Here is a 21,574-nt window from a genome sequence, read left to right as displayed (position 1 = left end):
TCAAAGCAAATTTCTGACCCTACCTCCACACCACGAGGCTGAAATTTGACCTACCATACAGCATTCCTTTATCCAATGACCCAGTATTAAAACTAGGCTTCTCATCAATACCTCTAGAGAGCATGGCTTTTAAAAGTGGAGCCTCAAATCAATATTTAAGAATCTGTTTTACCATCTGCAGAGTTGCTGCAGCTTGTCACAAACCACAAGGGAGGGTGCATTAGTGCTGAAAGGCAAAGCCAGATCAATAGCTAAAGATCAGTGGGTGGGAGCTTCACTACAGAGTTACTTAGATTAATATAACTTTGCCAGTGAGTTTGTTAATAAAGAGAAATGGTGCTAAAGAGAGAAAAGGAATTGAAAACACACAAAGCCAATCTAGAAGATCAAACCTCTTTAAAGCTCGGTCTCACAAAGACTTATGTGCATGTTTAATGCCACGTGTTGTGAACAATCTCAGGGAGTTAATGGGACATAAAACTACCACTGCTCTACAGCCAAACTGGTGCGTAAGTCTTTCTGATCTTGATACGTAAGATTAGTGATAAGTGGGTTTTTTCTCCCCCAGTGAAATAAAATCTTGAAATCTGGTTTTATGAGACATTAAAAAGCAGCATTTGTTGCTATAAAAAAAACTAAGCAAACAAGACAGGAATTTTAATAGAGTGAATAATTAAATCAATCTTTCAGCAATTATTTGCTTTATCTCTGTGTGGTTGGGGGAGAGGGGTTAATGAAACACCTCTTCAATAATAAATCATTTACCATCGCTTCAGGCTTTTCTCCTTCCTCCTAGTATTTGATAGCTAGAAGTATATAAATCAGGTTTTTTCTTCCTCAGATTTAATTTTAACATATCTTGCACAACTGGAGGAAATACTATATAGACATAATTGTATTTCTGTAGAAACATCTTCGAATTTTCATTAGGCATGTTTTAAATGTCTTTATTATACATTCCTCCAAACTGAGCAGAATGGAAGCTTTGGAGCCCATGCTAAAGGCAATCTGTCACCAAATTTCAGTGGGATTCCTGCACAAGGAAGGATCCGTTCTAGTTTAGCATGCAAGAAATTGTCGTAACAGACCTTTAGTAACAGCCATAATTACAAAACTGTCAGGATACAGGCACATTTCTTCATTGGGGATATAAAATCTATGATGCATATTTGCCTTTGTAGTGTATGCTTAAAAATAAATCCAGAATTAGGATGAGGAGAACAAGCCTTCATCAAGCACAGGGTCGAGTCATTTCAGAAGCTCAAATAAGTTTCACTCCTGTCACATGAAACCTTGCAGATTTTGCCTGAAGTGGACATCACTTTGACAGGGCCCTCTCTGTGCCTAAAGGGAGAGTGATGACTGTCTCTCTCTCACAGATGATACCCTGACATGAGACCAGATGCAGAAATAAAAAGCGTATTTTAGATGTAAAGCTAATGCAGAAGAAAAACAAGTTGTCTCTTTTTCAGTCAGACAATAAGCATCATTCATTTGGAAAGGTCAATATTAATTAGCAAATCCAGCAGGGATAGTCTGTCACAGGTTTTTTTGTGCATCTGGTTGTTCTCTGTTGCAAACGAAAGACAATCCATATTCAGTCAGAGGTCTGAATGGTGTCTTGTCTCTGAAAATCCAGCATGCTTTAAACAACTGATAAAGGCAATTAATTTAATTTTTAAAATTCAACATGTTTAAGTAGATCATCCTTGATTTGTGTCTTGGCTGCTTCCATGATTCTGAATTCTTTAAAATCAAAGGTAATCTCAAAAAAGCCCAGCAGATAACCAAACTGAGTTACATGCCTGACTGACTGGACAGTGGCATTTATCCTTGGGGAAAGGCTGGCATTTCTTTCAGGCCTGGATTTCAAATAAAAATGTGGAACAGGATTCTCAACAGAAAAAACACCCCCCTCATCTTTGGGTGGGATCTCTGAGTCACAAACCAAATCTGGAATTCACTCTGCACAGCTCCAAAAACCAGTTTATACTTTTAAGATCCTGATTGTCCAACCCATGGGGTTGGGATGCACCAGCTGAGATGCTTTGCTCCTATCAGGGAGAGTCCAGGGAGGGCTGCTGGGATTGCCTATGACCTACAAATGCTTCCTTGGTTAAGGGAGGAGGGCTCTAAACAGCTCCTGCTACAGACCCAGAGGACATGAGAAGTCTGTCTGGAGGACAGAAAGCACCAACTCACGGTGACAGAAGATAATGCTTTACAACCCCAAAATTTGTGCTTTTAAGATCACCATGGCACAATCACTGAGCAATAAACTTGAAACTGCAGCTCCTCTTTCCTTGAAGTATTTTGCTGTAAACTTTGCACATGGGTAATGGATAATTAGAAATAGGGTTTTAATCTACAAATACGTATTAAGAAATGAATACTAAAAAACCCTTAAAGCAACATACAGAATTTAAATAAATTACTACAGCTTCTGAAGTATGCAATGACTTTAAGATGTTAAGGCTATTACATGAAATATCGGTAGGAGTTATACTCTTGAGTGGCTTAAATTTCCATATTTCATAACTATACAGTTTATATTTACCATTTAATAATGATTTTAATAATTCCGGTGAACTACTGAAAAAGCTCTTTTTTTCTGACTTCACATGCTCAAGCTCAGTTTTCTTCAGCTGACTGCTTTATTGTATGATTTGTTGAAACAGCCATATGTACCCATCTAGCTTACAAGCTGTTTGGAAGAATGATATTAACTCCATGCACATTTACAAGGATCTCTGAGCATAATATTAGCAATAAAAAATAAAATCCAAATTAGCAACTACTTGTTAATTGAACAAATGCTGCTGTAAGTATATTTTTAGTCAGGATGATCTTACTGCAATGGTATCCCTATGCTTGTCTTTCTTATCACTCTTGCATAAAAAAATATGGAATTTGAGGTGGGGGTTAGTCTTTTATTTCTTCAATGTTCCCAGCTGACTGCTCTAACAATGATACTTTTGCTGCTGACAAAGATTTTCATATACTGCCTTTTTTCTACCCTGCACTGCCATGCATGTTGCCTGATGACATCTCAAAGGCAATCTTTGGGTGCTTTGACAAGTACACTGTTTAGGTGGGCTCCATATTATTTAAAATAATTCCCTATTTGTTGCTGCTTGAGTCTGACTTCCATAAATGTTTTTAATCTTTCCCTATAACACCGTGGACTGCAAGAACACCTTCCTCAGTCCCACTCCTCCAATATTCTAAACAAGCAGGGACATTCATCTCTTTGGCACCTCCTCTCCAGAACATTTTTAATGGCCTCCTCTCCCACTACTTGCCAAGTCAGATAATAACATGGAACAGCATTATGAACCTGCTCTATGGTTACAGAGTGGTGTCTCCCTGATACATATTTGCAAAGGCTATATAAGATTTTTCTTGTGATCCTCACTCAGCACTGCACAATCTGTTATAAGGCTGTTATAAGAAGCAGTTCCAGGTAGTTTATTAGAGACACAACACATTTTATCACAGCTTATCAGTATCTCAATGACCATTTAAAATTCAGCTACTGACTTGATATTCTTTCAATGCCTTATAAATAGATTTGGTGGTCTGAGATAATTTTTCTAAGGGACAGATAGCCCCATTACAACTCATCACACAAATTGGCAGCTTGCTATTAAATCTCAGCATAGGCATCAAGGATGAGTACATATGGAATAGTCTCATCTTGTCCATGTCAAAGCCATGAGGATTTATAAAGGAAACCTTGTAATGCTGCTGTCACTAATGCTGAAAAGAGAGATTCTGCCACTAAGCTTAGAAAACCAGAAATCTTCAAGACATTATAATTTATTAGCATCTTGTGTTGGTTGACTTACACTACAGATATTAATATGTAATTTATTTTTACAGTATGGCACAGTAATTATTCATAGCACTCTCTAAACCTGTACAAATGGAAGGGCTCTTCCCCCAAGAGCTGCACTGGACTTTATGAGAGCTACTGAGAGTTGAATAAATAAGGGGAAAAGGAGTAAATGCAAAAGTTCACAACATATGCTCATTATCCAGGTATTTTTGTTAAGTGTTACATTGTATCTTTCATCACTAGAAATATGTACACCCATTACAATCTTGGTGCAGCATCTGGAATACAGCAGGTACTAGACTCTGCTGAGAAAGCAGGGATGCATGGCACAAGATGAGGGTTCACAACGACTCCAGTTGTGGTGTTTTGCTTGAAAAGTGAAGTCAGTTATGGAAAAAGACTGAAAGACAAGGCAAGCTCGGAGAGCACGGTACTGCTCATGCATGTGCACCAGCTGTAAATTTAGCAACTGTAAAGAGGAATCAGATGCTCAGTCAAGGTACCAGAGAGACAATAATGCAAATAACTTGATTTTGCAGACTGGTTTTGATATATCCTTTTAGGCTGCTATGGGCTGCATATAATTTATGTCTTTGAGAGTTATACTGAAACCACTCCAATCAGCAGTACATGGGCCTATTACTTTCAATACTTTGGAAATTCTATCATTGCTGTATCACTTTTGTACTGTACACACTCAGATTCTCAATGAGCTTGACTTGACTTCAGTGCAGCAATGCTACATTAAATGACTATTTTCTAACTCATAGATCTGGAAAATGGGGTTTAATCAATGACCATTAGACCTTGCGCTCTCTTCTGGCATAAAATGCCTTCTTTCATCCAGAGTTGCTGTATTGTGGCTTTAATAAGTTCTGATTGGCATTTGGCATTGAGTTACAGGGGCATGGAGGCCTTATTAGCAGGAAAAAATGGAAGTATTACAGAACAAAACAATTAAGTGGGACAGGATAACTCACAGCATTGTGTCAGACTGTGTAACACATTTCCCTTCATGGCATTGAATTCTGCCTGCAGGTACAAGGAGATACAGCTAACAAAGGTAAAACACTTCTCTTCTTGGGAAGTTGCCCTTGAAGTTTATTTTTTATAATTGGACACCACATTCTAAGAGGTTCTGAGCATGTGCACTTCTCCTTGCAGTCAAAAGGCCTAGTCATAGGCTTTTGACTAAATTCCCTTCAGTTTTAAAATACCGTATGTATGAAATCTGTGCAAAACTTATGTCTCATTTAAATCTTCACACCCTTTTTCCTCCCCTCTTGCCCCTACTAATAAGATCTGCCTATCTCAAACAGGTTCAAGTAGGCACTGAATAGCATAAAACCTCTTATGTGCTCTGGTACTGAAAGAATTTTTCCCGAATTTTCTTCCAAAGGTTCAGCATTGCAAAAGAAACTGATGGCCCAGTTCTGTGAGATGGAGGTGTCCTGGAAGAGCCCTTGTCCTGAAGGTGACTAAAGCAGAGCCACCACGGTTCATTCATGATGGTCTCAGCTTCTCAGCAAGCACCCACACGATGCCTTTGTCTGGGCGTTGTCAGTCTCAGGAGATTAGGAACAAGCAGGTGGTTTGCACAAGGCAAAGTGCCCAGGCTTGCCAAATTACTGGTGGGAAGAACCACAGTCTGTCTTCTCTAGACCATAAAGAGCTGATAGTAAGACAATGCAAACGTGTTTTTCTTCAAATTTTACTCTGAGAACAAAGATAATCACGTATTTTAAGATTTTACTTCCTTCTTCTTATATACATTTCAGATGTGAACTATCATGATTTGGTGGGTCATCTCAAAATTTCACAGAATACATAAAATCATGTAGGACTGATGACAACTTCCATACCAATGCAATTTTAGTTTCTTCTCCTTCTCCCTCCTCACTCGATTACTTATTGCATTTCCTCTGAGTCTGTTCAGAGATAATATTGAAAAAGTACATATAGGAAATGCTGGACTACATCTTTAGGAAGGATATTGAGATTTCCTAATCCAGAAAAGAGATTCAAAATTTGAAGGCCATCTGACAATCAAAATTTACTTGCTGCAGCATTCAGAACAGTACTTGTGTATTCAAACCAGTATGCTCATCTACTTAAATACTCCCTCATCCTCTTTAATTTGTTAGGAACCCTCTCTTTCACTAGACTTCTGGGTTCTCCTCTGATCCCTGCAATAAGAACTGTATGGCCAACCAGTCACAGACATGTTACCAAGTTCATAGCTAATACTTGCACAGGTGAAAAAAAAATTCTTCCTTTTGCTGTTTTTTTCAAATGTGCCTGCAAGTGAGAAACTAATACACTGGGGTATGCACCCATCTACGTGCTGTCTGTGAATAGTAAGACTTCAATGACATCTGGGGCTCCATGGAGCAAGGACTTACGCTTGGAATGTTTGTCACAGAGAGCCGATGCCCTCATGTCACAGAGTCTCAGGGATCCTTTGCTGCTGCTGTAGACAAAGAGGTTGCAGTGGTGGGGATGGAACTCAGAGGCTGTAATCACTTCTGTCAGGTCCTCCATATTGGCTGGCTTTATATCTACAATGTCTGAATGAAAGTTTCATCAAGGAAAATGCAGTTGTCTGCAGGTTAACCACGACTCTTACTTGAAGGAAGAATGCAAATGTACACACATGTAATGCTTTTAAAGATATCCTCATTTGTTTGGCAGTAGCAGTTTTAAATTTTCATACCTGGCCCACTTACACCAAACCCAAAGTGCAATGTAAAACTCAGAGTCTGCATGGTTTTACTGCAGATGCCATTAGCAGGTCACCATTTATTCATGCTCTGCAAAGACATCAAAGCAACAGTGTTGCAGGGACATAGAATTCTCACTTCAATTCTTCATTGAAACTAACAGAGAGCAGGTAGCTATATCTCCTGCACTTGCTAATGAAACCACTGCTCTATCCCAGATAATGCTGACTGAGAGGGAACAAAGCACAGCTCAGATCTGCTCATTCCACTAAGGATCAGCGGCTCTTATGATTATGCAACTTAAGCTAAAAAATACATGTAGCATAATGTAAAAGACAAAAAAAGAAAAAAAGAAAAAAGAAAAAAAAAAAAAAAAAAAAAAAAAAAAAAAAAAAAAAAAAAAAAAAAAAGAGGTACTTTTTTTGCAAAGGCACAAGTGGCAAATACATGAAGAAGTATTTATGCAAATAATTTTGGGTGAATATATACTAATACGTTTTCCTTTTAAAAATTACACACAATACACAATATTAGGTTTGCTATTTTAAAAGAAGTAAGAGAAATGGCATTCTTAGGTTTTTATGTAAATGATGCCCACTACTGAAATCAGTATGAATTTCTATGACTGAGAATCATACACCTGAATCATTTAAGTGAACATCATCTGGAATAAAAATATATCAAATATCTAGTTTCCCAAGCACAAACTTGTCAGCTGGATAACCAAAGGTTACCCACATGAAGTGAAACTCACATGGTGCCTCTCCAACACTTATATCTCCACTTGTACACAATACCTGCCTTAAAACCCAGGACCCACACTGACCCTGTTTGGAAGAGAAGGCCTGTCTGTGAAAGATTGCTTACAGAAAAAAGAATGAAAGTAGGAGTCTCATGAGGGGGCTGGAAGAAAGCAATAGATACACAAGCATAAAATGAAAGAAGAATATATATGTAAAGCACTACATTTAAATAAGATTTTAAATTAAATAGGGCATTTTCACATGGCCCTCAGCAATCTGCTACAGATAAGCCATCCAAATGTTAACAAATCCTTCAAACAAGAAGAGTAACATTACCCTATTTTACTGATGAGTTTGTGCAAGATGGAATAAAGGATTTGCATAAGATCATATGGGAAATGCATGTCAGAACAAACCCAGATCTATTGAGTCCCAGTGCAGTGCCCTAAACACAAATCATTTCAGTGCCTGGATTCCCTGAACATAAAATTTGAATCAGCTGATGTTCAAAATTTAAACATCTCAGTGGATAAGATAAATGAGGAAATCTGTTTTATTGATGGTGAGAGAAATCATATATCATGGTACTAAGCCTGTTTCTGTTCCCACTGTGACCACTTCCCAAATGGAAGACCAATCAAAGACCTTTGATTGATTTCTGTGGGAATGGGATACAGTCTATCATCACCTTTACACTCCATACTTTGATCTTCACCAAAAATACAGGTCTGGAACACTACAGTGAAATAGTACAAAAGATTCAGAGATAATTATCTTGATGACTGTGCATACATCACACTGTTGTGGTTTTGGTTTTTTTTTCTTTTTTTCCCCATGTGGTTTAGAAAGGAAAATATCAGCAAAACTATTAATATCTTGTGACATTTAATAACAACTGGGAATGAATTAATGTTGCATTTTAACTGCATTCCTACTCACTTGTAATATCACATTTGCATCCATCTCCAAGAATTCATCATGATTAATAAAAGTGCAATGAATGCTAAGATGTAGAACATTGATTTACCTCTTTTATAAAGGATCACTAAATAATCACGAAAATCAACAGAAAAAAAAATAACCTTTATTCAGTTATGTGTATTTGGTGAATTTGTCTCAAGAAACACCTTTAAGTAAAAGCAATTGCTTTCAGGGACTGAATTACTTTGTGGAGTACAGAGAAATTATGATTACTCAATAGAAGAATTTCACCTCTCAGCAGAGGGATGAATAATTGCTGAGTGATGAGAAAAGATATAAAATATAAATGGAGTATATGAAACAGTCATGGTAAGTATCATTTTTCTGGATGCTGAAGACACTATTGATGAATTTCCTTTCATTGTGTAAAATGAATAAACCTATGCCGAATAATGAAATTAAATATTCCATCCTCCTGCCAGAAAAGCAGAAAATACTTGAAACATCTTGCATTTCCAGATGTGATCTAAATCTCCACTGAGAAAGAACTCATTTGCCTATTGAGGATCATAACAGAAATGAAAATTCATCATTTCACTAGATTTAGAAAAATTAAAACAGTAACACTGTATTGAAGTAAATAACCAAGGGACTAGAGAGTTGCAGATGAAATTTACCCCAAATGCATTTGTAATAATAGATGGAAAAACAGCCTTTGTTTTGACAGCTACAGAATCCAATATATCAAAAGAATATGTCACACAAAAGAACATTTTCCTCCTCCCATGATTTTTGCCATCTATTTGAAAACAATCAAGTACAGCTCGACATGTGATGTGTGGGAACTGTATTTAAACTAGCATGACATGGTAAGGGCAAGCATCTCCCAAGAGGCATTTCTCATTTCTATTTTTCTATATTCCCTTTGTGTCTTTTCTTCCTTTTAAGCACAGCATTGCATGGCAGGAAAAAATATTAGAATTTTAAAAACTGGACCAGACAGTGTGCTTCAGAAAAAGGGCCTTTGGTGAACTCGAAAAGCATGAAACAGAGGGAATCTGGCAGAAACTGATTAAATGAAAATTTCACTGCTAAAGAGAAAACTATAGTAATAGCACAAATCTGTAGTTGTCTCCTACACTGCTGCCTTCCCCTGCAATAAGATCTTGTGGACGGCACTGTCCTTCTCCCTCACTGCACTCACCTCTGAAATATCAGTCACATTTCACTCTTGTTGTACCACATGTGATCTGCTTCATTTTCAGAGTATGGAAAAAACACTTAGGATCAAAGACATCTAAGACAGAAAGAACAGAGTTCTGTTCACCATTGGCAGTGTACCAGGATATAATTCTGTTGTCCTAAAAAAGTCAGTGTTTCTGTGCCTTAACAGGGTAGAAATTTCCCCTAAGAAAATGAAAAAGATGTTCATATTTCTTTGACTCCCACACACACTTGACAACAACAAGGCCTTTTGATCCCTGGTAGATAGTTGTACCAAGGGAAGGTTGAACTTGCACCTTGCCAGTGATGGGCTAGAATACATTGGCAGTCTTTTAATACATTAACATTAAAACAAGGAACAGAAGGTCCTTCCCCCTTAACTATTTGCTGTCTTACATACCAGACCTGTTCTCCACTGCTTGGCTCCATGAAACAGGATAAAGCTGTGAAGAGGCCAGCAGACTTTATAGGTGCTCTCCACAGCAAAATGGAAACAAAAGGTCGAGTACACTTGGCAGCTACAACAGTGAATGATGATGTTCTCACAGTTGAGCTACAAGACCAGGAAAGGCAATTTTGGAAAAGGCAACAAAGCTACTCCAAGGCAATGTAACCTTAACTTTGGCTGAACATCTACGTTGCCTTTCCCAAATTATTCAAGAACAGAAGAATAACAAAAGAGAGTGAGCAGGGCAGGGCCTGGCTGTGAGGAGGCTTCAGGGAAAGATCTGAGGAAGGGGGGAGGGGGAGAGAAGAAAAATTCTAAGAGAGGAAAGAGCATAAGGAAAGGCATGATTAACAACCTGCAATGATATGCAGTGTGAGGAATGTGATCTGAGTACACAATTCAGTTACATGGTATGCTTAGTTCTAATCCAGTATTGTGTGCTGCTGTTGTGCAGCTGATAGCAAAAGGAGGATAACAGGAGGAAGAAAATTTGTTCCATTGCCTCTGGGCCCCTGATCTAACAGAAATATTCCCCTCTGGGAGAAGTCACTCCAAAAGTTCCTTTTATTGCAGGTTACAAAGTTGACCCTCACCTTGATCCAAAATTCATATTAATCAGACTTCTCCTCTTGATCAGCTAGAATATAAATGAGCATGCCTGCTTTATGCTCATGCCAAAACATGTATAATGAGAATGTGGAAAATACACAGGGTTCCTGCTGAGCAAAAAAGGTCTCAGAATAAGTTTTCTTGTATGATAATGGAAACATAGCAGCCTCCTCAAAACAGATTAAATTCCCTTTGAAGTGAACAGTATGCATAAAGAAATAGCTGCTTCGTCTTCCTGAAACCATCAAGGAATTCTACAAGAAACTGAATTTTGTAGAGAACAAATTTGTATCTCACAAGCTATGGCATATAAAGGATTGAATCTTCTATCATTATTTTGGAATAATTTTTAAATGACTTGTGGGTTCACTGCAAGAAAGAAATAGTATTTATGGTCAGAAGAAGGCTCGAGAAAAGGAATTATTTGCCCCCTCCCCCCTTTATTAAACTGCAATGGAGGAGGAAAGGCTTTCTTTAGAAAGCCAGACAAAATTTTCCATACTAACTTCACAAGAAAAATTAAACTCTCATCTTTCTTATTTCAATATATGCTGATATGACACTTCATTTTTATCCCTGCGTGGGACTTAGGTTTTTGCAAATTTAAGCACTTTCAAAAAATAACCTTCAGCATAGCATATCTTACCAAACCTGGCTGTTCCCTGTGTTTTCCACAGAGGTTTGTTCAGGTTACTAATTTTGTCTGCATCTCACACCTACATTTCAGCCTAGCCCTAGAAAGATTCACTGACTAGTAGCTGAAATCAATAGCAATTCATGGAAGCTGCCAGGGCTTCAGTTTAGAGTAATTGATTACTGTGGTCCTGCTGAGGCTCTACAGTTTTAATATACGCATTTCTCTGAGTGGTTTTCCCTGTTAGTCATTTAGTGCACTATTTTCATTACAAGGAGGGAACCGTGATGCCTACAAACCAAGCTCTACCAGTTTTACACTTCCTACATGATGGTTATATCATTCCTACACCATGTGACAGTTAAGAAAATGAAGTCCAAATGGCTCCAGTTTTCTTCCAGGCTGGGTACACAAGGCCTCAGTGTGCTACACAACATCATGATATGATTACATCAACCTTATTATCAATGAAAGAAGCAAGTCCTAACTTCTCAATAACCATCAACTCCTTTCCTCCCATTCCTTATAGATACACTCTATGTTTTCACTGTTGAATAACAATTCTATAATAGGCATAACTTGACAGTATGGACAGCATTGGATAGGATCCAGCTTCTCAAGCTGTGTATTTCAGGCCTGTTGTCCAAGAGTCAAGGGGTCCTGAAATGAACTGTCAATAGGTTAATAGATGTGACCTTTTCTTCAAATTCCAGTGTTTTACCTTAGGCACAGAGAGTATTTAAATTCCAAGTACTCCTAATAGCCACACTGTCAATATTTTCCATTGCATGGCATTTGCCCAGTACTCCACTAAAAGCATGTACTATATGGGTTTTATTAGAAGCCCAGAGAGTTGCAATTACATTTTCTGTATCATTTGACTCTTCTGGACCACAAAAGCAGGAACTACATAAGTGTCTGCTCATCCCAGCTGCCCTGAACCTAATACCTGTTAATGCAAGGTATTGATCCATACTAAGTTGTACAATGTCAGTCCAATTCAATATTTAACTTCATGGTATCATGGTATTTGTAATAGAGCTCCTTCAGACATCATACTGGAGTTGGGAACTTAGGCGACAGTCTAACATTGGTGGTGATTTGCTGAAAATACCAATCTAAATGACTTGGTTTTGACTGGAAATAAAATGTCTTTGTCAAAGGCGTTCTGGCAGTGCCGTTACAATAGTACAAAGGCTTCTCTAGTTTTCCTCATATCAGGATTATGAGATACAGAAAGAGCAAAAACCACTATGGCGCCTGTTAGCTCTATGTGGAAGGCCAAACCATAGCCAATTACGTTAGGTGCTGTGCAAACACAAAGGGATTGCTCACGATATAAAGAACACATACAAAGAGCATACAAAGGAGAGATTAAGTAATGTTAACACAGTTCTGTGGACTTCTGAGGTTTCTTAAGTCAAGGATTACAGGCTAAGCTAGAAGACAAAGAGCTGTTAGTGGAAGAAGGAAAGTCATGGTCATAGCTAAAAGGTTGCAGTAGCAATCAACTTTCCACCTATTCAGCTAGAACTAGCCACAAAAGAGAATTTGGCCGTGTTAGCTAAACAAGAGGTTGAGATCTACCCATCCAGAGAGAGACAGGATGATATATTCAGTACATCCTCCTGTATTATTGGATGTGCACTTTTATACAGTGTGGGTAATAAGGGCTCTGCACACTGGAATGATGTTCCTTGGGCCATGGCCTCACATGTACCCTCAGCATACCAGTGTCAGTACAAGCTGGCCCTCATCTCCTCACGGTCTAGTATGTAACACTCCAGTCAAGAGTCATGCCTGATTTTGCTCTCTATTTCTGCCTTCTAACACCATAACACTTAGAACACATGAGGAGCACAAAGGTGAACACTCAGACCCTTCCTATGTGTTTTGGAACCAAGGTGTTACTAATTTATCTGGCAGTGATAGAAACCAGAAGATGATGAGACAAGAGTTGTCCAAGAATGTAACCTAAATATCAAACTTCTCAGCCAAAGCTGAAACTTCTGGAATTTCTGTCTCAAGTTTCATTTGGAACTGGAGATACATGGCAAGAAATTCAAAGCAGTATTAGAAACATTTTCCATTTGTTAGGTTTAAAGCAAAGTAGAGTCAGTATCAGTGCTAATGCTTTACAGAAAATGAAACTGAGGCAGGAAGTGGCAAAGGCTTGGCAAAGGTTAATTTAAGAGCCAGAAAGACTGGATTCTGATCTAGTGGTCTCTCTCCTTCCTACCTGCAGCTGTCATGGGAGTATTCACTCAGTTCTCTTCTTGATTAATTGGTTTTGAGAGGTTGTTGTTATTATTATTTTCATAATTACATTTGTCTTTTGCAACTTTCTCCCAGAATGCATACTGATCTAAAAACTCATTCCAAATTTGAGAGATCTCATTCTGATTTTTGCAACAACAGAATTACTTTGCATTCCTATTATCTGAGTAGGATAAAAAGAAACACCAGCAAGAAAGCCCTGAACCTCCATTACACAAATACTACTTGAAAAAAGAATCAACATCTTTTATATGTACTTAGTAAAATTTTAGGAAATTGCTTTCACTGTCATAACAGTAAACATCAGACTTTGCTATATGCAAGTTGCAGAAAAACAACTCTACTATATAAAAAAAAACAACTTCCTATAGAGTAGCTGAAACATTTGACTCAGTGTTGAAAGCAGAGAATTGTAGAGTAGCACTGCTAGAAAGGAGACCATTTTAAATATTGCAGGTCACATCCAAACTTTATTACAGGTAGGCCTGCTCATACACATTGCAACCTTACTTAGAGTATAATGAATTTAGAAGTAGATACTGGAAAACTTTAATTATTTAGGAACAGAATTGCTGGCTTGTTTTTTTGAATGGAATGCCTGGATTTTCAGCTGTAGACACAGTCACATGCCTGCTCTAGCAACAACCATATGCAAATTCAAATTTTCAAGAGCAAAAGCATCATTATCTGCATATACACAGCTGAAAGAAAAGTTAAGTGGATGAATCAACAGAGGAAGACCTGAATTTGTAAATGTACACCTGGAGTCACTCAGTCACTGAAAGATTGCGAAGTCATATTTAGTTCATATATTTGCATATGAATTGATTATGATTTGTCTGAAACTACTGTGGCATGCTTAATGTTACACTTGGAACATAAGTACCAGAAGAGCCTCAGGTACATATAAATTATTAATAGAGGAGCCCTATTAAGTCCCCCAGCTGAGCTTCTCTTAGGCAGTGCTGTTCTACGTAGTATGGTTAAGTGGCATCATGTACTACATACTGGCAAAGGTTCCAAGAAAAGAGTGATTCAAAATTAATAAGGCAAGGAAAATTCATAAACAAAAGCAGTATAATCTCATAGTTGACAAATCTTTCCTGAAATACATTAGATGCTTAACAGAAAACTGAGAGGGATCTACTTAGTTTACCAAATAGAATCCCTGATAGTACAGGGAACTATAACATATAAAATTCCCCAAACTCCATCTTAAAAATAGCCAGGTATTTTTTCCCACATAACTTGGAAATAAGAGATAAAATGTCTTTTTCTTCTTCTTCTTCTTCTTTTTTTTTCTCTTTTTTTAAAATGAATAACCTACATGTTAACACATAATTCCTATCAAAAAATTTCTTCTTGGTGATTAAGAAAATCCCATGCAGATGAGCAAGATCTGTCTCTTAAAAGCAGACATAGAAATTCCAGCTGGAGGGTACAGACTCTTTAGAGCATTTTGGTGGGTATTTTTATTTCACAATATGCAACTTATTCTTTTGTATACATTTCAGAAAACCTAAATACAGTAGTATTGGTACTGCACTAGACTGGAGTAATTCCATATTGTCACTGATTTTTCAATTTGAGTCACAAATGATACATTTTTGCAAACTTTAGCTAGCTAGAAGTGTCTTTCAGAACATAAAGCTTTCCCCCTTCCCTGCATGCTCATTATGGAATGAGTGAAATAAAACTATCTTCAAAAATAGCCAGATACTTCTGAAAAATATCTGCTTTAAAAACACTAATAAAAGTTACATTCAAATCACCTATACAGATTACATAAGATACCTAAATAAAATCTTGTGGCAGGACATAATATCTAGTTGCTTAATTCACTTGAAAGAATTTTCAAAAACGCCCATCAGCATGCAGTGACAACAGTCAAAACAGACTTTCTTAAAACTGGTGCTATAACTTTGTGGAAGTTAATATGGCCTTACTTACAGAGCATTTGTATTGTGCAAATGTGCAAACTGCTGCAATTTCACGTGCAGTGCTTACCAATGTGTACTGTGACAACACAAAATAAAGTAATCTGTGCATTAATGAGAGTGCCCCAGCTCTTTTAATAGTGAGAAAAGCTTCCAGGGTCTCAGGTTCTGACAGCTCACACAGAACACACAGGTACAGACTTCAAGCTTGACACAATACCTGAGATGACCACGTGAGCATTTTTGTGACATCTGTCTTTGTATGAGTACTCTTCAAGCTAAAGACTTTTTAGCTAATGAGCAAAGCAAGTTATATTTTCTTCTTTTTTTTATGTTAATACTCTGAGAAAGATTGTGCTTTGCAAGGTTAATTTCAAGTCCAAACTCGCATGGGAATTAGAATAATTAGACTCATTTAAGAGAATTCTCCCCTCTGGCAGAGCTGATTAAATTATTTATATATTATCTTTTCATATAATTGTACCTAAAACTGTGTAAATGGGTTTTTTTGTCTAACTTTCAATAAATTCATAATACACGTTTTTCAAGTTGGATACACTGACTGCACCTGTGACAACAGAGAATGGCTCATTTTCAAAATGCTTCAATGAGAAATTAATCCAGAGGGAAACAGAAGCATGCAATTTAAAAGCTTCCACAATGACAACACACTGATTAAAACTCATCAGCTGAAGAAATAAAATTAGTAAGACAATAAATCTTGGACTGAATCCTGTTACCCATTTCCACAGGAATAACTTCATTGACTGCAGCCACATTACTGTAAAATATGAGTGCTACTTAGATGAGGATCAGTCATGACATGACCCTTTATCTGTAATTTAATATTCTTTGACACAGTTCCCAAGTTCCTCTCTGCTAAGGATCCCAGATTCTGGATAACACCTTAAATTACTCTGGTGGAAAAGGAAATCTGGTGGTTGCTGCTAACATTCATTCCAGCTCTATTAAGCGCTCTTTCTCTCTTCCAGACCAATAAACTTGAGAAAGGTTGAGATAAGGACATTTTAAAGGGCATTCCTGATACAAAATAGTAACTTGTTTGCCACCATCCCTATTAAATCAGAAAGCAATTGCCTCTACAGAGATCTGTGAAAAGACATCTTTGCACCTATTGCAAAATTTTAAGTATCTCCTAGAGTTGCATTGCCTAGATCACTCTACAAACACATGAATTCAGTGAAATCCCAGTTGTGACCTTTAATGCACTATTAAGGAATCTGGTAATGGTTTTTACAGGCTCAGAATTTCACACTATTCTTTATCAATTGCTACAACCTCGATCCATTTTCTTTTTCCTTTTCACAATTCACTGTACATTTTAAAAAAGCAAGAGTATTCTAAAGCCTCAGGCTATGTTTTTTCCTTACTTCTGCAAAAATGAAATCATAGGTATGGGTGTCTGTCTGGGGACAACTGTGTTAGAGAAGACAGAGGGCTGGATAAAGAAATCTATTAAAAGAATAACACAATCACATACTTCAAGTTGTGTGTGGACAGGACTGATAAGTAAGAAAATTATGTATTCTGATTAACAAATTAATATTTCTATTAAACAATAAATATACAGTGCAGTAATTATCTCAAGGCTATAGCTATGCTCAAATCACCTTAAATTACCTTTATTAAAAGCAACTGCAGAAAAAGGAAGAGACTGGTCATTGCCAAATACACCTCTGCTGTAATTAGGTTTTCATAGCCAGATTCAACTCTTCAAATTTATTTCTATTGGAGGAAGACTAGATAGGGAATATTTCATGATGCTATCCCATGCCCTGATGACACTGGTATCATACACTCCAGCCACGCACTGTTTGCTTTTGCTGCAATACACATTTCAACTGCATGGCCAGAAGGATCTCACTCAGGGATTCAATGGTAAGACGCTGCTTAACTAGCTCTGATATTGCTCCTTTGGCTATCAGTCATGCTCTGTCATCCAATTCTCTCTGACTGGCTGACAGTCAAATTCCTAAGATGGGAGTCAGTTTAAGGTAATCAGAATAGTTAAAAGCAATTGTTTCTGACAGGGATCACAAGGCGTCCTCCGGCAACAAGCAAAACCAAACAAAGTATTGGAAGACTCCTTCTGCAGGTTTAGTCATGGTTTTCAGAGCTCCCTATATCTGAACTTCTAGATACTTAAGAGATATCCTAAAAGATGCTGAGACTTCTCAGTACTTCTTGAACACAAATAATCTGCAAGGTCTTCATAGTGCCCACTCACATAGCCTTACTGCTGGAATTATTATCTAGTATTTGAATTACACAGCTAGTTATAAAGACTGCAATTTGCACCAGTTCACATATAAACACACAACTGCTCTTACTCTGAAAAGCTTAAAAGCTGTACTCAATTAAGATATTCTAAATAATGATGGCCACATCAGAAATAATAGTGTATCTGAACTGGATGTAGTTTTACCTCAATAGAAGCACAAGACAACTCAGTGCCTTTTTTAGAAGCTCTATATATGTTAGTGCCTACTAAAGTCATTTAAGTAATCCTAGAAATGCAGTTCTCTCTTGGCACTTTGCACTGGGGACACACAGAATTTTTCTTACAAATGAGTCTATTGAGAGTTCATGAAAGGCTCAGTTTACTATTGGGATTCTGTGCAGTTCAGAGAAGATGACAACTTACAGTCACATGTACTATTTACCTATTACCATTACCTATTGACTAATTTAAACCCTTGACTGACATTAAAAACATTTCTTGTGTGATTTTAATAAAAGAATCCCAACTGCATTTTTCCTAATGTGCAGCTAAAAACACACAAGGACGTATCTAGAGGGACCTGGACAAGCTCAAGGAGAGGGCTCAAGAGGATCTCAGAGGTTTCACAGTACCAAGTACAAGGTGCTGCACCAGGGTGCTGATCTGGGTCAGGTACCAACACAGGCTGGGGGATGACGGGATGGAGAGCAGCCCTGCCCAGAAGGACCTGGGGATGCTGGTGGATGAAAGGCTGGGTGCACTCACAGCCCAGACACCCACCATGCCCTGGACTGCACCCAAAGTAGGGTGGGCAGCAGGTCAAGGGAGGGTATTCTGCCCTTCTACTCCACTCTGATGAGACTCTACCCAGGGTGCTGTGTCCAGTTCTGGAGATGATCTGAATTGCTTATACTTTCTGCTTACCTAATTAAAAGAATCTTTCCAGAAATAAGGGGCTATTTTTCATTATTTCAAGAATTCCTTTAAGTACCCTTAATACCATCATATCTATACAGCACTTTGTTGTGGTCCCATCAGCAGCACTTTATGGAGCTTTATGTTGGAGTTTGTTCCTATCCTAAGCCTCAGTACATGATTTATGGCCTGTTACCCCTCATACATACATACCTTTGCTGACACAGAAAAAATAAGCATAAGGAATAAAACCTATATAAGAACTACAGCACCTGCTGCTACTCTACTAATTACATCTTAGCAAAAGTTATTACTGAACTGCACCAGTGTAAATGATCCTCGAATTACCAGGTGATTTGGTATCTGTAGTTTCATTGCAATTTCAAAATTATTTATTTTTAATAAGCTGAAAAGATCTCAAACCCAAAAGTTAAAAGGCAAAGTCAACGGAATGTGCAACTTTGCAGAGTTTTAAGAATCAGATTACTTAAAAAAAACCTGAAATAGATCTTGAATTGTTGCTAAATGGGTAAACAATGAATTTTCCTCTACTATAGTAATTTTTCTCACGAAAAATCTTTCCATTGCTTCAGATAAGGGTAACATGAATGGAAAGTTCTTGGGAAAGACAAGTGTCTACAAGGCTTAAGGACTACAAGTCAGATATGAGAATCTTTGGGTTTGCCACTGTAAACTCTTTGTAGAAGACTCTTTTACTAGACAGACAGTATTCTGTTCTGAAAAAGTGGTGTCTAGCAGGGGAATCCCATCAACCTGGAATCTAATCAGCTCATTAAAACAGCTTTTTTCCCCCTCAGCTGTTCACATAGGAGTGTTTTAATGAGAAAGGCAAAGCAATCATTTCTCAAGAGTTAGAATAAGAGAGCTCTCCAAACCATGGGATCAGTGTACATGGCACCTCTGCAATCCTCTAACTTACAGACCTGATTTTAGCTTTGCAGGCATCTTCATTCTCCTTTTCCAGAGAGGGAGAGACTAGGAAGTAAAGAACAAAAGAACACAAATTTGAGGAAAAGCTACTCAAACGTTGCTAGTAGCAACTCAGCTGGAAAATGACTCCATAGTAGAACATTCACCTTTTAAATACCTGATAGAGATTGACACACTCTTCTTGACAGAATAGGAAGTGCTAACATGGTTTACACAGAGCTCTCAAAAGAGAAATAAGGTCTGTCATCTCCCACAGAAGGTGGTTCTGTAGGAAAACAGTGCTGTGGGTGGGGGTGGCAGCAGTTTCTCACACAGTACAGACATGAATTTGAGAGCACAGAAAATGCATCCTTGTGCACACAGCTTGTGCACAGTTATCCTGGCTCAGGCACTTTTATACAACAAACAGACTTATCTCACTCAACTTCCTCCAAAAATAACAAGACAATACTGCAGATCTGCTTTCAGTTTAGCTTTCACATACTAACACTGAGCATACTGAGCACTCTGTACTTGCTCTATTTATGCACTATATTCAGATGCACAGTGGGCTGCCACAAACTTGGTCTCTATCACTGTACCATGTTATTTTGGGTTTTTCCATTTTTTTCCTGTTGTTTACTTCTTAAGTAAATTCATTTTCCCAAGATATGGTGCCTAACAAACTGACTGTCCAAGATATGCCTCAAATACCAGAATACATTAGACTACAAGAGGGCCCTATGGTGATTTGCTAATTAGCTTAACCCTTTGGGGACACAGAAGAAGGAATTTTTTATTAAAACAGGATAACCCTGGACTATATTGATCTGACTGAGAAATGAGTATTTTAGTCAAGATGAGTCTCAAGATGAGCACATGCTGGAAACAGCGATGTTGTTTCCATAGCAATGCCATGACAGCCTCTAGAGTGAAATAGTGTGCTACCAGGAAATGAAGGGAGTTCAAGTGCTATGAGCTACGCAGTTCTGTGAGCAATCCAAATACATTCTCATAAAGAACAGTTAGTGCAGCTAGATAGTCCAAAGATTGCTGCTAATGGCAAGTAAGCCTTATCAGTATGCTCCTGGCAGTCCTTTTTTCTCATTCACTTCACCCAAGATGACTATCTAAAGGCTTAAACTATGGGCAACACTGCTAAACCATTTCAGACCAAACATTAACAAATACAGCAACCTTTACCTTACTTCCCTTCCAGTGCAGAATATCATCCATATTAAGGTCACTGACTCTTGCTCTCCATAACACAACCAAACACACTAAACATTTTACTGAAGAAAATCCTAGTATATGCAATTATATATCAGGCTAACCTTCCCCCTTCCTTTTCTCTCACCTCCACCTCTCTCCCTTGCCTCCTCCTGCCCAAACAATACTGAACAGATCTCATTGCAAGCGGGAATCAATGTACAGAAGGCCTGCATACTCCTCATTACAATTTACATAGGCATAGCACATACTCACTTTTCTGCTTTTCACCACAGTTAGTGCTTAACACTAATACAAAAACAAACTAGAAAAGCATTAGCTGAATTTTGTCTGCCTAAGACTTTACCTAAGGTAAATATTCTGGTCAAATTCTGCAAAGCTGATTTAAAATATTTTCCCAAAGACTACAGAAAGAGAATTAATTTAAGATCTCCATTGCTCTGTATTTTCAAATAAAGGAAAATTATCAGTGATTTGTAAAACTGCTAAAACTATGGTTGTAACCAAAATGTTCTCAAATTAAATTCTACAGGGCAAAGTACTTTACTTGTAAAATACCCAAACACACTGCTGCTGGTTCAGTCTTTCTCCAGCATTTCCCATGCAGTTTGTAAAGATGTTCAGACATGAAGTGAATGTCCAGAAACTCTACCACTGTATTTGTTGTTTGTGTCATTGTCACAACCAGCCTCTTGGGTAAACAGATTGTAGGTCATTATATGTAGCAGTGCTGCCTCTAAGGGAAAATAGCAAGACAAATACTTATCCCTGCCAGATCCCTCATTAACAAAATCCACTTCAAACCAAAATGTTTCCTATTTATTGTTTTAAACATGAATTTCAAGGAACCAAGCCTTGAATGTAAAACAGCAAGATGCTTCATTTCCCTTTTGCATTCAGTAAAAA

The 21,574-nt window shown here is 37.8% G+C and overlaps 1 protein-coding gene across 5 annotated transcripts in view; it reads right to left on the bottom strand.

Annotated features, from left to right (window-relative positions):
- The window catches only part of PPP2R2C (protein phosphatase 2 regulatory subunit Bgamma), a gene marked incomplete at its 5' end in the record, with an annotated part of 136,954 nt that overhangs the window by 23,656 nt on the left and 91,724 nt on the right, over window positions 1–21,574 (bottom strand). For all 5 annotated transcript variants that reach the window (XM_083861632.1, XM_083861629.1, XM_083861630.1 and 2 more), the window contains one exon: window positions 6,241–6,405. In XM_083861632.1, the coding sequence (XP_083717758.1) occupies window positions 6,241–6,405 (165 nt within the window). The remainder of the gene's footprint in view (window positions 1–6,240; window positions 6,406–21,574) is intronic.

The sequence above is a fragment of the Zosterops lateralis genome (genome assembly GCF_965231275.1).
Source record: "Zosterops lateralis genome assembly, chromosome: 5".
Taxonomy (NCBI): domain Eukaryota; kingdom Metazoa; phylum Chordata; class Aves; order Passeriformes; family Zosteropidae; genus Zosterops; species Zosterops lateralis.
Note: the sequence above shows the minus strand (reverse complement) of the source record. Positions and strands in the feature narration are given on the sequence as shown.